Source organism: Talpa occidentalis, unplaced genomic scaffold, assembly GCF_014898055.3.
Source record: "Talpa occidentalis isolate TD23 unplaced genomic scaffold, MPIMG_talOcc4v2.1 talOcc4.14, whole genome shotgun sequence".
Taxonomy (NCBI): Eukaryota; Metazoa; Chordata; class Mammalia; order Eulipotyphla; family Talpidae; genus Talpa; species Talpa occidentalis.
Window position 1 is genome coordinate 88,202,446 of NW_023601433.1, and position 15,747 is coordinate 88,218,192.

The window sequence follows — 15,747 nt, forward strand, 5'->3', positions numbered from 1 at the left end:
AGATTTATTTCTCAGCAGACAGGTCCTCCGAAATGTATTCAGAGAACCCCTCCCTCCACCGTCACACCATTTATTCATTCAACAAACACCTGACTGAGAATGTGCTGTGTGCCCAACAACTGCTCCCCATCTCGCGGCCAGCTTGAGATGCCCGCACTGAGGCCAGCCAGTCCCCATGGGGCCCCTGGTCCACACACATGTCCGGGCAGCAGCCACACCCCCTGGGACGTGGTCTGCCTCGGTGGGGCTGGTGGGAGCCAGGCTCCCCTGCACCGCACGCCAGGAGACCACGCTTGTCTTTTCCCCAAAAGGAGACCCTCCATTCCTCCCTCCTTGGGGCCCCCGCCAGCCAGCCACCTTCCCAGAGAACAGCGTCTCCTGGGTAGTGGTGGGCCACAGGGCTGGAGTTGTCGCGCCAGCTTCTCCCCACTGACCACAGAACCAGGCCGGGAATCAGGGAATTTGCTCACTGAGCCCTCAACCCAGACAGTCCATCCCGGCCCGGCCAGCCCCAGGACAGCCCTGTGAACCCTCCCCCCAGGCTGGAGACACAAGCGTGTTCGCTCACTGCCCGGGAGGCCACCTGGCCACTCGGCCACATGTCCTCAGACGTCACTGGACGCCGGCGAGTGATTCACCAGCGGGGAGGGGGCCGGGCCTCCCCACCCCCGCCACGGGCTGCTCTTGGCCAGTCCTGCCCGGAACGCCTTCCAGTCACGCTGTCCCCTGGGCAGTGCCACAGCAACCAGGAACAAGGTCACCTGTCCCTCTGCAGGGAGCTGGACCGGAGGGGGGAGGGGAGAGAGGAGGGGAGAGGTGGACACGCAGAGACCCAGAGAGGGCGTGGGGGCAGAGGTGGGGCAGAGACAGGAGAGGGAGGATGGAGGATGGAGGAAAGAGTCCGCGAGACGTGGGGGCAGGGAGCGAACAGAAAGTGAGAACAGATGGAGACACGTGCAGGGACAGAGACGCGGGATAACGGGAAGTGGAGAAAGGGGAAACGTGCGCGAGCAGACGGGTGAAGCAGAAGGAGGCATCGACCCAGAAAAATGCCGGCGACTTGGGGAGGGGCCAGTCAGGGTGGGGAGCCGGACACCAGCGGAGAGCAGTGAGCAGGAGGGAGGAAGGACCCACCCCGACGCCAGGGGCCGGTGGCCGGGTGCCCGGGACACACTTTTCCTTCCCGGGACCCATCCCTGGAAGACCAGAGACCACGTGGGCGCAAGGCCCCGGCCCCTCCCGCTCGGGGGGGCAGCCCCGGGGTGGACAAGCCCAGGGTGAGCACGAGCACTCACCCTCGGACACGGCCCCCTGGCCAGCAGGTCCTCCCATCACAGGTGCGCGCCGTGACCCCACCGCCCGGCCTGCCCGGCCTTGGGCTCCTGGCGCCCCCTGGGTCTGCAGGGTCAGTCGCTGCTGACCGCGGCACGCTTGGGCTCTGGTTCTGCAATTAGTTGGGCTGACCCGGCCCCTCCATGCATGAATCATGAACTATAAACCGCTGTGCTGCTGCCGGTGCTGGGGGCCGGTCCCCGCCTGGCATGATTCACCGCGGGGAGGGGACGCTTGGGCCGCAGCCCAGCTCATAGCCACCTCCACCAAGGCTCAGGCCTAGGGGGTCTGGCGGGGTGGGCATGAGGGACTGGTGCTCGAAAACTATGCCTGGGTCGGGAACATGGAGGAAGCTTCCGGAAGGTGGCCAGCACCCTCACCTAAACAAGACTGTCCTGAAACTAACCAGCCGGCACCTGTTCCTGCCTCTAGCCCTGGGGGGGGCCCCCCGCGCCTCCCGGGGCACTGCAGGTCATCTGAGGGGTTGAGCCCAGACATCTGACGGGCAGTGCTTCAGATTCCATTTTTATGGCTGTCCATCCAAATGACGAACAAAGAGCTTGGTGCAGACGTGAGGGGTGGGCGTGGCAGGGCAGGTGTCACCTGTGGTTGGGCCTCAGGGCAAGTCACGAGCAGGTGAAGCTTGGCCTGCAAATATGCAAATGCATGGGCAGGCCCTTGGGCTCGGCTGGTGGGTCCCCCTTCTAGAAAGGCCAGAGTCAGGCCCCAAGGAGCGCCTCCAGCTGTCTGTGGCCTGTGGCAGAGCCCCGGCCCTCTCCGGGCAGCTCCGGACACCTGACCAGTGCCGGTCCAGCCCAGCAGCCCTAGTGGCCAGTCAAGATTGCTGGTCAGCTGCACTCCCTCTCACCATCGCCCCCCGTCCCCCAGGGCACTGTGACCCTCCCGTGGGTGAAGCTCTAAGTGTGACCCCTGAACCAACAGCAGCAGGGCTGGCCAGGGGCCAGTGAGAAAAGCAGATTCTCAGGCCTCAGCCCACCGGGGCCACAGCCCAGGCGCCTGTGTTCTCACGAGCCTTCCCAGGGGAAGAACGAGCTTGCAGCTGTGACTCAGCCAGGGACACAAGCCTCCGTGGGCAGGCCCCGCAGCAAGCCGCTGCGACCCAGCTGAGCCCACACCCAAGGAAGACGTCCAGGCTGATGGGCCCGGCCCCCACAGGGCTGGCCACGGGGCCATCAGGAGCCCCCAACCTGTCACTTACGGGGTTCTGCCTCCTCACCTGGGGGCCGGGACACCAGCCCCTCTCCCACCCGGGGCTTCAGTTCCAAAGCACGAGCCCTCAGCGTGGAGCCGGCCCCAGCTCAGAAGGCCCTGAATGAATGGCATCGTCATCCGTGCACCTCCAAACACTGGGCCAGGAGTCCCTAGAACCCCGACAGGCACTGGCGTGTGCCCCCCCACATAGGGCCCACCAAATACTGGCTGAGTCAACCCCTTCTTCCAAAACTAGGGGACTTGGGAAGGCAGGAGAGCCCCAAGTGCTCCTTTCAAGAAATAAGTACCCACAGGCCTTGGTCTTGTCTCCCGAAGAGCCGGTGCCTCTGCCTGACACAGGTGCCCTTCCGGGAATCTGAAAGGCCTCTGGGTCCCTGACAGGCTGGGGCCACGCTGCTCCTGGGGCGGCCCAGCAGCCTCTGGGCTGTTCTCTGCCACGCTGCAGACGCCACGGCTAGCCCAGAACAGCTCGGGTGGAAGGGGCAACAAGCACCAGGCTTCTGCTACAGAACACCCCAAGGCTCCCGAGCGCCTGGCCTGGCCTCTGGCCCGAGTCACAGCACCCCCTCCTCGCCTTGTCTCCCAGCCTTATCGCACTCCAGCCCACAGCTCTTACAGCCGGGGGCTCTAAACACATTTTAAGAGCAGATGTGAGCTCTTTGGCCTCAACTGTGTTTTGTTCTTGTTGTTTAACATGTGACTAAGATTTTAAAATCAGACAATTTCACATAAATCCAGCCTTCCAGCTCATCATCAAAAATCAGATCTGGCAATACAGGGCCACTTGGCGGAGAGTCAGCTGTAAATGAGATGGGGCACAAGCTCTCTAATTAGCCAGAGGCCTCACCACTCCTTGCTGCCTCCCACGGACTCTGTAAGTGTGAGCTGTCATTTGTCATCATTTGCACTTCTATTTCTCATGGAGCACGGAAACTTTTCTATTGATTCATCAAATGTGAGCAAAAGAATGAGGGTCCCATGAGTTTTTTTCATTCCTTCACTCATTTTAGACCCTGGAAGGTACCGAGGCCCCAAAGACTCTAAGGGCCTTGTGCTCTTTCTCATACCCTGTGCCTTGGTACCTACTGCTCCCTCTGCCAGGACACCTTTACCTCCAGAGTCCGCCACCAGCGGGGCTGGTCCTCAACCTTATCGCTGGGGCCCCTTCCTCTCTGAAGTCTTTTTGTCAGCTCGCTAAGGTGCTGTCTTGGGGCTATTTACACCTGGTCTACACAGCCAGCAGGAGCCCCTGTGCCCAGCACACGAATGTCCAATGGACAGATAAGTCAACAAGCAAAGCCTTCCAATACCACAAAGTGAAAGGCACAGCAGCCAAGACCAGATCTATGGGGCACTGACACCTTCAGGCTCCCAAGACTGATCTGGGGAAATCCCCTCCCTAACACACAGACTTCTGCCTCCCTCCATGCAAATTCAGTCTGCAGCATAGGGTGAGGAGATGGACATTTGACTCCAAACCCTTTCCTTTCCAGAGCCCCTAGCCCAGCCACCCCATGAGGAAGGACCTCATGAGACTACCTGTAGTGTCCCCACAAAGGCAGTAGAGGGTACTAGGAAGACTTGCAAGAGAAGTGGCACACAGTAAGTGTTCAAAAAACTCCTGACAATGTTGTTTAAACGAACCTGAAGGTCTTTATAATCTCTTCTATTTTGCCATAACCCCCACCACTCCCTACTGTCTGTCATACTCAGTAGATGTGTGTTCCCCACCTGGCATTTGAGTCTCTGCCTTGCAATTTACAGATTTCCTGAAGGCACTTTGATTTCTCAAACGCCACAGCTAGGTCTTTGGAATGAAATAGTCACACACCTATAAGCTTTAGTTTTACACATATGTCAGATGGAAGAGCAGGCTGGTCAACTGTGGCTACATAAAATTAGAGAAAAAACACTACCCACCCTCCAAACACAGTGACCCTTCAGCCATCAGGCCAGCGAGGACCAGCTCTCAGTCCCAGTGATTCCAGCCTGAGGTTCAGGATGCAGTGAGGGGTTGTCAACAAAGTGGTCTCCCTAATTATACTCGGTTCAGAGTGGATCTGTACCCCTGAAGCAGAGTCCCAAGAAAGCGATCAAGAAAACCAAAGATGCGTGTTAGGAAGTCGAGTGGACAGGCCATGGGACTCGACTGCCAAGTGGGTGCGTCACAGCGGACCCTGGGACCACTGGTGGCGGCTGAACCTGGTGCCCTCAGGGTCCTGCTCTCACCAGTCTGGGAAAGGGAAGGCAGGAGGGCCTGCAGGACCGGGAAGATGCCAGTGTCAGGAGCACCCAGCTAAGAAAACCTCAGGGTCCCCACTCCCACTCTTGGCTTTGGTCACACTCCCAGCTCCCTCAGGTCACAGCTGCCAGGGAAGGGCATTGCCTTATGGCTCGACCAGAATCTAGAGCTGTGCCCCATGCCCTCTGCAGGGTCCCGCAGAGTCCCGCCTGCCTCAGCACCTGCCCTTCCAGCCAGGTGCTCCCAGCATGTGCTTGGAGCTGATTCTCAACAGCCTGGAAGTAAAACCAAGATACCCTGTCCCTTTATCCCCCCACACCAAGCACTCACAACCCTCCTTTAAAAGGTGTGCAACCGACCCCCATCACTTTACCCTTATTTGCTGACTTTTTTTTCTTTAAGCCAACTCCTTTCTCCTATAACAAACTCTTTCTGTAAAGGAAGTGACTCCTCAGCGCTGCTACTGCTGCAATAATTTATGTATATGAATGAACATGGCTATGTGCCAATAAAACTTTATTCACCAACAGGCTGAGGGCCGGACATAGGATGGGAGCCAGAGTTTGCCAAAACCTGCTCAAACTTAAATAAACTCAGTCTCCTCCTAAGTAGTGATGTCTGAAAAGCTGCAGGCTATTTTACTCTCATAATCAAATATGAATTAAAATAAACACATAAAACCATTAAAAAAAAAGTTAGGTTTGTGGACCAGCTCTAGTTATCCTTGCTTTGGGAATGTGGCTTTTTAGCCACAGGTCCAGGAGTTCTAGAATTTTCTAGGATGAGAAAATTCTGCTATTGGGGTAGGCTGAACACCCCCAGACACAGTCTCCCCACCACCGCAGGGAGCCACGGCTGAGCAACTCACCTGGCTCTTGCCACGGCGCCGGTAGCTCCTCCTCACCAGGCTCTTATAGTTCTCATTTTTCTTGGTCAGATAGTAATAAAGGACACACTCGGCCACCGTCTGCAGGGTGGAGACAGAGAGGAAGGCTGAGGGGTGCAGAGTGTGGGTGATGGGAACAGGGGCCTGGGATCAATCCTGCCTCCACCACCTGGCTGGCGGCCTTGGCCGAGCCACCGACCCCGTGCCTGTCTTCTCACCTGTGGAGTGGGGGTACCGACGTCGGGCCCGACAAGTGAACATTACGAGTACCGCACCCAGCCCAGAGCACACAGTCCAGCCGCGTCACCTGTCCTCATTACTGGTGCCGCTCAGGTTAATTACACAGAGACGCTGCCACCTGCCAGCCCCGGGGCCCTAGGCCTGCAGGTCCCAGCTGCACAACTCAGTCTCCCCAAGCCAGGTCTGGGTCTCCTTGCCCTCCCCCCGGTATCTGGGGCCCTGCGTGACCTCCTCCCAGCTTCGTGCGCCAGCCTGACACGGGTGCCCGTGCAACTTTCATCTCTTGGTCATCTTTTCTCTGCCTCGGGCTCTTCTCCAGGGAACGGGGTCTGAGCCCCAGCGCCTCCTTGCCCGACGGGACCCACAGGAGGGGCTTCCCCAGAAGGCAGCTGGCGGGCCCAGGAGATGAGGCCCGCCTCTGTGGGCAGGTGGCTCCGGGCACCCCTCTGAGGGGCATCTGCGAGGGCCGTGGGCTGGGCCTCCAAGCCCCAGAACGCAGCCACCACAACGGGGGCTGCCCCGGGCCCACCCAGGGTAGCTCGAGTGGCCGCGCCGCCGCCAAGAAAAGCACGTTACGGTCGGACGCCGGGATCTGCGCGTGGGGACGGCCCTGACTTCCTGAGCAGCTGGGAAAACGCCTTCTGGCTGCTGCCCTTGGCCTGGCCGCCTTCCCCACTGGCTCCCACCCTGCCGGCCCCAGGGGCATGGGGCACAGGTGGCCCTCCCCCCACAGACCCTCCAGGAAGCTCTACCAACGTCTCCTCCTGCGCAGAGACCACCGACTCCCGCCCCAGTCAGAGCTGAGCCAACGCCAATGTCCCAGCCCTGCGGTGCCGTACCCGAGAGCCCTAACCTAGTGCCTCCTGGGCCGTGCACGCCCCCCAAGAAGTCACGCTAAGTCAGAGGAAAGGCCGCGGACAGGGCAGCTCTGCCTGGCTCTCGGATAGGGGGTGACCGCAGCTCCCCACGCCGTGCCATCTCCCTGCCTGGGCCCCAGCTCCCGGGGTGGCCGCTGGGAGCAAGTGTTAGCCGCTGAACAGCCACCGGACCCCTGCTCCCGGCCGCCTGTCCTCAGGAAGCACGAGGGCCTGTGCAGAGCCGGGGGAGCTCTCTCTCTGGGGGACACGATTCAGCAGGACACTGCTTAGAACAGCAGCCCCGGCAAGGAAGTGGGTGAGAGCCCCTCGCGCCTCACGATGACACGGGGTGCCCGGGGTGGCGTCCGGCCCGGGTCCCAGCCCCTCCCTGCAATGACCATCCCAGTCACCTCGTGGGCGCACAAAGTGGGTGCTTTACTGTCCTCTGGGGGTGCTTTGGGTCTCCTAGCCAAGGGGGAGCTGGAGAAAAAGGGACCCCTCGCCAGCAGGGAGTGGGGGGCAAGGAGGTGTAGAGATGGGACTCGCTGGCCACACACCTGGTGGGGCTACGGGGGCAGAGAGCAAGCAGTGGCCATCAGAACGGCCTTGCTGTCCAGCCCCTGGAAGGACGCCACTCCCGTCCACAGAGCCCAAGGCCTGACTGTGCGGGGGCGGGGGGGGGGGGGGTGCCGCAGCGCTTCCAGATCTGGGGCCCATCTGAGGGAGGAGCTGCTCCAGGGAAGCCTCCGCCCTCACCCCCCCCTTTCTGGGTTTCCTTCCTGGAGCCCCGCCCCCTGGCCTGGGAGGGAGGGAGGCAGGGGCGGGGCACAGCTGCTGCTCCCCGAAGGGAGGACTGGAGGCGGCGGGAGGACCCACAGCGGGGCCCTCGCGCAGGGACGGGACAGTCTGTCTCCAGCCCCGGCGGCCGCCACGGGAGTGGACGCTGTGGGGGCACAGGCGGGTGGCCGCTGGGCTGGCGGGCAGCAACTCACCTTCCTCTCCAGGAACGATGCGATCAGGCCAAAGTTCTTGGGGTGCTGCATGAACCTGTGGGGAGAGGGGGGCTGATGTGAGCCGGGCCGAGGGGGGCTCCCAGCTGGGCGGCCGCCGAGCTCCGGGCGCCTGCCACCTCTGCCGGGCGGGCGCCGCCCCACTCGGAGCAATTAAGCCCAGGGGGTGTGGGAAGGGCTGGGCGGGCGGAGGGGTGAGGGAGGGCGTTCCTTGGAGTGAGTCACTGGTTTTAGCGCCTTTGAAAATATATTTGTTTGTCCTGCTGGAGGCGGCTTCCAGGAAAAATGAGGACATTGCATGCAGCTCTTTGGTGGGGTCCCCCCCTTTGAAATCTGCTTTTGTTTCTATCCCCGGCTGGGTCTGGGAAGCTGGGCCTCGCCCAGCCCACGCAGGCCCCCGCCAGCATGGTCACGGCCAAGGCTGCCATCCTGGGCAGAGGTGGGAGCCGAGGCTGGAGTGCCCGCGGGGAGGCAGGCAGGAGGCAGGCCAACCAAGGAGTCTGCGAGAGAGGACTCACGCCGGAGGGGGTGCGGGGAGCTGGCACCCCACCAACTGGCTTCCTGCAAAGCCAGGAGAATTACTGGGAAACAACTCGGCCAGGCTGAAATGTCAGGGCCACAGGAGAAGGCGGACAGCGGGGGTGGAGATGTGGGTCACGGCCTCTGGGCCCCAGGGATGCTGGGTGGAGTCGCTGGCCTGGGTCCAGCCCCGGTCTGGCTGTCCCTAAGACACGCCACCACCCCTCAGCCTCCCGGGGGGAGAGATGAGGCTGCTGGAGACACCGCCCCCCCCCCCCCCACCCGGAGCCTGAGCAAGTGCACAGTGCTGGTCCTGCCTCCAGATGGCTGGGCAGAGGCCAGCGGGCCCCTCCCTGCTCCCCAACCAGACACCGGAGATTCCGGAACGGCCTCTTCTCCCTCCCCAGAGGAAGCCGTGCGCCGGAGTGGCAGGCTTCCCCGGCCTGGGATCCCGCCTCGGGCAGCCTGCAAAACGGAGCCGGTCTATCGCTCTTCTTTTCCAGACGGAGTCCCTCCCGCGTTGGCCCCCAGTGACATTTCCTTCCCTGTAAATCCTTTCCACGGGGTTTCCCCAAGCAGAGATGGACCCCCCAAGAGAGCAGGCTTGGGGCTCGCCCAGACCGACTGCTCCACCTCCCTGACCTCTACCCGTGTCCTCTGCCTGCGTCCCCCCAAGGTCTCTGAGGCACCGGGCACCTCGCCACGGCGCAACAGGGCGGCCCTGCTGTTCGCCCATTTTATAGATGAAGAAACTGAGGCTCGGAGCAGGAAGTGGCTGGTCCAGGTCACAAAGCCAGTGAGCGGCACAGCGCAGGACACTGCCCTCCTAGGCCCTGGGTGCTCCCCACTCTGCTGAAAATAAGACGCCAACCAGAAAGACGTGCCTGGAAGACAGCAGCCAGGCAGCTCTCGGCCGGACTTGTGCTCCAGGCTGCAGGCGGCCGAGTCCGGCCCCCGTGCTCCAGCTACTGAGTTAGCTCCAGTACAAAGAGCAACATGGAACCCCCAGAAAGACTGAAATTCAGAAGGCACCCAGAAACATGCCTTTTGTTAACGAGCACCTGTAACTAAAAGGTACAGAGGCGGAGGTCCAGTGGCCAGGCCAGTGGTCGGTCTGTTTCCAGAGGGGACGAGCTCAGAGGGCTCGTTCCTCAGTTTCCCACTCTCTCACTTGTGGCCCAATGCGGTCCCCTGGGACCCGGCTGTTGAGTCTGATGGCGGGAAGGAAGCTTCTCCCCTGGCAGCTCCTCCCCGTCTCCCGTCATCCTCTTGTGCAAGCCAGACCTGGTGGTCTCACATCTCAGCATCCAACTCCCCCGTCTGCTTTCCAAAGCCCCCTGCTCTCTGCTCCCATCAAGCCCGGCACCTGCCCCAGAGCTGGGGACGGGTGAGTCCCGCTCCTGCCTTTGAAAGGCGAGCTTTGTGACCTTTGTTAAGTGACTTGACCTCTCTGAGCCTCTGTTTCCACACCTGCGTGGGGGGTGGCCTGGCAGTGCGGCAATGAGGGAGCAGAGGGGTAAATGCACAGCGTCCATCTGCACCGGTCCTGGGGGGAGGGCACTCGCAACAAGTCACTTTCAGAGTCAGATGGAGCCACGGGGCCGCGGGCACACCCCGTCCAAGGCTCAGCACCCCGAGATCTGCCTCCTTCTCCCGTACACACCACCCCAGCACAGCAGGCTGCTCTACCCTTGGGCTGGGTTGAGTAGTGTTCCCCCAAATCAAATCTGTGTCTACCCAGGACCTCAGAAGGTGACCTTATTTGGAAATGAGCTCTCTGCAAATGAAATTGGTGAGGATGAGGTCACCCTGCAGGAGGAGGGTCCTGGATCCACTGTGGACACGGGACAGCGATCCCGCGACGCCCGGGCAGAGGAGGGCGGCTCCCTCTGCCAGCAGGAGGAACAAGGTCCCTGGAAGGTGGGACAGGTGAGGTGGGGCCCGGGCCTCCAGGAGCAGCGAGCCCGCCGCCACCTGACCTCAGAGCTCCAAGAAACCAATTCCTGCCGGCGGGAGCCGCCCGGCTGGCGCATCACAGTGGCCTGGGCAGCGGCACACGCCTCGGGCCGGGGCCGGGGGCCACTCACTTCTCCCGGAAGGTCTCCTTCTCCTGCTCGCTCCACATGTTCATGACCTGCCGGTCCTTGTACACCTTCATGGGGTCGTCCATGAGCCCGTTCATGTTGATGAACTTGATCCGCTGCTGGTCGGCGTCGTACAGCATGGGCGGGATCACGGCCAGCTGGCGCATCTGCTTCTCCAGGTTCTAGGGGGACGCGGAGAAGGCCGGTCGGGGGAGACAGGGATGGCGCGGGGCGGGCGGAGGTCCCGCCAGCAGCGCCGGGGGCCTCGGAGGCCAGCGGGACGGCAAGAGGCACCAGAGAGAGGGAGAAGGATGAGTCCAAGAACAGTAACAGCCTGTGCTGGGGGAGGGAGGATTTAAAGGCAGCCCCAGACAGGTTTATGGGGGGCAGGGCTGTAAATTAGATGCAGGGAGCAGCCGTGGCCTTATCTGTGGGGAGAGGGGAGCAATGAATCTTCCCCTTGGAAATGCAAGCACCATAAAACACTGCAGGGAAGCTGTGCAGCGGGCGGCCCGCGCAGGAGACAGGCCGCCGGGGCGGGAGGGCAGAGGGGCCGGGCGGCGGCAGCCGAGGGCGCGGGGGCCACCTCGCTCAGGGAGGGCCCCGCGAGGCCACAGAACCGTGTCCACCTGCCCCCACGCTGGCACCCGGCTCCTCCGAGCTGCCCACTTGGGACTGAGGCCGCCCAGCCCGACGGAGCCGGCTTCTCCTCGTAGTGCATGGGGATGGCTGTTAAGAGGCCCTGAGCCGCCACTCAGCTGCTCCATTTCCCCGAATCTCGGCAGCCAGCCCATTAGTGGCGATTAATTGTCCATCTCCGGAGGCGGGCCAGGGCTAGCCCCCCCACGCTCCCCAGAGGCCTGAGCCCGCCCAGCACGTGGGCACCTCCCCTGCGGCCCCCACCTGCCGAAAGGCAACGACCTGCGAGGTCACGGCAAACACGGCTCAGGCAGGATGCCCTGCTCGGCCCTCCGGGGTGCTGCTGAGGCCCCACCCTCCCCCAACCCCATTTCTCACCCCCAGGGAGTCTGTAGGAAGTGAAGCTTCTGCCCGATTTCCATTCTGACCATCACCCCAAATGCCATTTCCTCTGCAACCCTGAGGACACTGGGCCCACGTTCTCGTGTGCCCAGGACCTAGGAAAGTGGCCTCTGGAGGGGACATAATCAGCCCAGACGCCAGTGCCCCAGCCACCAGGCGCGGCCCCCAGAAGGGCCGCCTGCCTCTAACTTCAGCCGCCGAATCCCCACCCCCGCTGCTGCATCTCCCGTTGGTTGTGCCCACCCTTTGGCCGCAAACCCCTTGATTCAGCCTCCCTGGCTGGATTCTGCCACAGCGCACCCTCCCCATGCTCGGGGCCTCGGCGCAGGCTGACCCACCTCCTGCTCCGAGAGGCCGTCGATGATCTCAGACACCTCGTGCTCACTGCGGGCAGCCGACATGGAGAGCCCGCTGCCGCGCTGGCCCACCCTGCTGGAGACCAGAGGGACACGCTCAGGACCAGCGCCTCGGCCGCTGCTCCCCAGGGTGTGGGCAGGCGGGGAGGGAGGCATGCGGGGATCACCAGCACCCTGAAGCTTCAGGGTACCCAGCCCTTCTCTCCTAAGATGCCTCCCCAAAGCCCAGGCCCACACGCACATCCCAGTATCCCCCTCTCTGGCCCCAAGGACTGTGCTTGCACCAAGGTTTGGATGCAGACGGGGGGACGGGACTCTGAGTGTCCACTGGGATGTGCCCACAGCGCCTGCCTAGCTTCGGTGACAGCAGAAACCACAGCCACAGGTCGCCAAGCACCCACTGTCTGACACAGATCCTTAGGGACACAGCACCCCAACCTGCCTTCCGAGCCAGCACACCCCTCTATCCACAGTGGAAGGCGCTTGATCCACCCCACCCACTTGTTTCAATTAAGTGTCATGGTCAGGCAGAGCCCAGCAGCACCCAGAGGCAGCCTGAGACGCCGCTCCTGGCACTCAAGGCCACGGGGGGGTGGGGGGGTGGGGGTGTGCAGGGAAGCGGGGCGGGCGGGCCCTCACCTCTGCATGCGCTCCTGCAGCTCCCGCTGCTTGCGGATCTCCGGGAACTGCTTCTCGTAGTATTCGCGCACCTTGCTCTCTTTGGCCCGCCGCCGGGGGTTGTTCTCAATGCGCTCCACCTTCTTCTCCCAGGCCTCCATGAGCTGGTCATAGCGCTGGCAGAACTTCTGCTCCTGGACGGGCACAGCCAGCGCACAATGGGGCGGCCCCCGCGTCTGCACGCCCAGCCCCCCGCTCCCACGCCCGGCTCCGAGGTGCACACAGCAGACACAACGTCAGAGACCTGTGCAGACCCCAGGGAAGGCCCACAGCTCCCCTCGGGCCTGGCCGCCTCCCTCCCGAACATCAGCCACCCGCCTGTCTCACTGCTCTGGCAAGGCCTGGCCCCACACGGAAGCTGCCAGCCCCCGGTGGCCGTGACGTTTAAAACAAGTTGGCCAAATGGAGGATCCAGGCCCTGGCCCCACAGCACACAGCGGGCAGCGCACCCTGGCCCGGCCCCATCCCCGCAGGAAGTCCCGCCAGCCGCTGTGGCTCTGGGATGTCTGTGGGGGCAGCCCCTGGAAAGCATCCGCTTTCTGACCAGTTCCTCATCCCGGCTCAGGTGTCCTACTCCCAGGCCCAGCAAGGAGGCCTTGTGTCTGTGCAGGCCGCGGAAGTCCCTCCCCACATCCGAACTCAGTGCTACCTGCTACTGTCTGCAAGGAGCCTCCCCCGCCGGCCAGCTGGCTCCCACATCTCCAAGGTGACCTGGCCTCCTGCAGGTGGGAGGGCCTGGCCGCCGAGACCCTTATCTCCAGAGTCCCGTCCCTGACAGCTGCTGCAGACAGACGGCGGGCCTGGGGCTCTCGCCTGAATGCCGTCTTGATGCCCCAGCGCAACCAGACAGCTCTCTGGTCCTCTGCCCAGAACCCCACCCTGCCTCTGTTTCTGACCAGGGGGGCGGGTGACCTTGGCCTTTGACAAACGGGCAGCTAGGGCACGACCCCCAGGGGACGGAACTTGGCTCAGCCCATGGGACCTCTCTATATGTGGGTGCCCCAGGAGCCCTTGGAGAGGGAGATGCAGGTCTATCTCACGTGTGCTGTGGGTGAAGCCCCTGGGCTGAGGACGGGCCATCAGCACAGGAGAAGGCTCATCCAGCCCCTTTCTCCTCCCACGCCCGGTCTGGCCCAGGCCATGTTGCTGGCCCCCCTGCAGCTTTGGGGACCTTTAGAAACTGGGGCATGTGTGTCTTCCCATTTGGCTGCTCTTTATCAGGCTGCTTTGTCTATTTGAGGCTCCTTGCAACCCCACATGAACTCGGAGGTCAGCCTGCAGCTGCGTTCCCAGCGCAGCCCCAAGAGGCAGAGTTTCTATCATCCCCACAGAACAGATGAGGAAACTGAGGCCCAGAAGGTATTTGAGCTTCTGCCCACCCAGGAGGAGCATGAGGCAGCTCCGCACTTCAGGGAGGTGAGGAGAGAGGGGGCCCCGGAGGGCCCCAGCCTCGGGCCGAGGGGCAGGGAGGAGCAGCCAGGAGCTGGGTGAAGCGTGAGGTCCTGCTCGAGGCTTCGGCTGCGCAGTCGTGGAAGCCGGGGGGCCGGGAGGGGCACAAGGGGCGTCTGAGCTGCCTCAGGAAAGCGAAAGGTGGACGATGCTGCAAACCGACCGCCTGCAGTGGGTGGGACGGTGACCCCGAAAGACACGTCCACTTCCTCACCGCAGGACATGGACACGGGGCCAAGCCAAGGAAAGGCTCTGCCCAGGTGGGGCGAGGGGTCTGAGACGAGGCGCCGGCTTGGGAAGGCCCAAGTCCCATGAGGGCGTCCACTGGGAGCAGAGGAGGGGGAGGTCTGGGGAGAAGGCGCCTGGAGCTGGGGAACAGCCCCCCTGAGGCCTCAGGAGCCGAGCCCCGGCCTCCTGGGGGACACACTCTACTGCCTCGGCTGAGGGCTGCGTCCATCGTCCCCATCACGTACTCCACCTGGCACCACGCTCCATCCGCCCCACTTCTCAGAGGAGGGAAAGAGGGCTGGGCGGCCCCAAGACCTCACCCAGCAGGTGCAGTGGGATTCACAGCTCAGCCTGACCTGTCCCCTCACTCGGGCCTCCCACAGGCAGAGCTCAGCTCCCCACAGGGCAGGCCTAGGGGCTCCTGCTGGCGCTGAGACCCGGCACGGGTGGTGGGTTCGTGTCCATGGGGCCTGGCCCAGTGGGGTGGGGCACGCAGCACTGAGGCCTGGTGACCCCCACCCCTGCCACGACATGGGCTCACTGGACACAAACAGGAGAGGCCGCTGCCTGGGTGCAAAGCCGCCCCGTGGTTCTGGAAGGTCCGTCATGGCTTGCTCTATAAACCCCACTTCCCCTCCATCCCTCGAGAGAACCCAAGGGGTCATCGAGATAAGATGTAACCCCCCAACGCCCCCCAGCCCTTGCAGGGGGTCTTCCTCGTCCACCCAAATGCACCCCAACCCCAAGCAGGACAACAGACACAAAGAGGAGGCGGCGGAAGGCCGCAGGAGCCACCAGTTTCAGGTGTGATGGTGAGTCCCTCCGCTCGGGGGACGGCACGGAGGCGCCGGGGTGAGGGGCCCGGTCTCTGCCTGCTCTCTGTGCAACAACATCCCGAGGAGGCAAATGCACAGACAGACTCCGGGGCCTGTCCGCGGCCTTTCGCTCTGTCCAGCTGCCAGTCCTCACGAACAAGACTTGGCGCTCTCCACTAAGAGTAATCAGGAGCCCCTGTGTCCAGAATGACCTCTGAGTGGGTCGTCCTAGCAGGAGGGCAAACTTTCTAGGGACTCTGCCCCCACCACGGTCCCCCCGCCCCTACACGTCCATTCTGTTACCCCAGCGGGTTCCAACCTGGGGCCAGCCTGACACCCCAACCCCAGGTTTTCGGCTGGTCCTTCCTCATCACTCCCACCTGGTGCAGAGGTCCTAGGCCACACCACCCGCCCTGCCCAGCCCCTCTATCCAGAGCCATGTTCTGGGGCCCCCGACAGGCTCCTCCCGGCCCACTCAGGGAATGAGCCGGACACCAGCCAGACACCAGCCCCTTCCCTCCTGGAGTAGGGGTCGGGCCGCCCACCGCCCCATCTGGGGACCCAGGGGCCTAAGCAAGTGAAGGCTGGGAAGCCCCCAAGTCTCACCCAGAGGACCCGGGGTCCAGAGCGGGCCCACCTAGGGCCCGGGGCCAAAGCAGGTGGGAGGTGCGCGGGGGTGACGAAAGACCCCCCCAAGTCACACCACCCCCCTGTGCCGTGCTGGGTGCCTGGACTCCAGGCCCCGGCTGCCCATCTCCCACTTGCCCCCCCAGGCTC

The 15,747-nt window shown here is 63.0% G+C and overlaps 1 protein-coding gene across 11 annotated transcripts in view; it reads right to left on the bottom strand.

Moving 5' to 3' along the window:
* NCOR2 (nuclear receptor corepressor 2) overlaps window positions 1-15,747 on the bottom strand; it is a 159,875-nt gene that overhangs the window by 57,302 nt on the left and 86,826 nt on the right. For all 11 annotated transcript variants that reach the window (XM_054695417.1, XM_054695419.1, XM_054695425.1 and 8 more), the window contains 5 exons: window positions 12,440-12,612; window positions 11,783-11,876; window positions 10,407-10,585; window positions 7,783-7,837; window positions 5,676-5,774 (listed from right to left, as the gene is read on the bottom strand). In XM_054695417.1, the coding sequence (XP_054551392.1) occupies window positions 5,676-5,774; window positions 7,783-7,837; window positions 10,407-10,585; window positions 11,783-11,876; window positions 12,440-12,612 (600 nt within the window). The remainder of the gene's footprint in view (window positions 1-5,675; window positions 5,775-7,782; window positions 7,838-10,406; window positions 10,586-11,782; window positions 11,877-12,439; window positions 12,613-15,747) is intronic.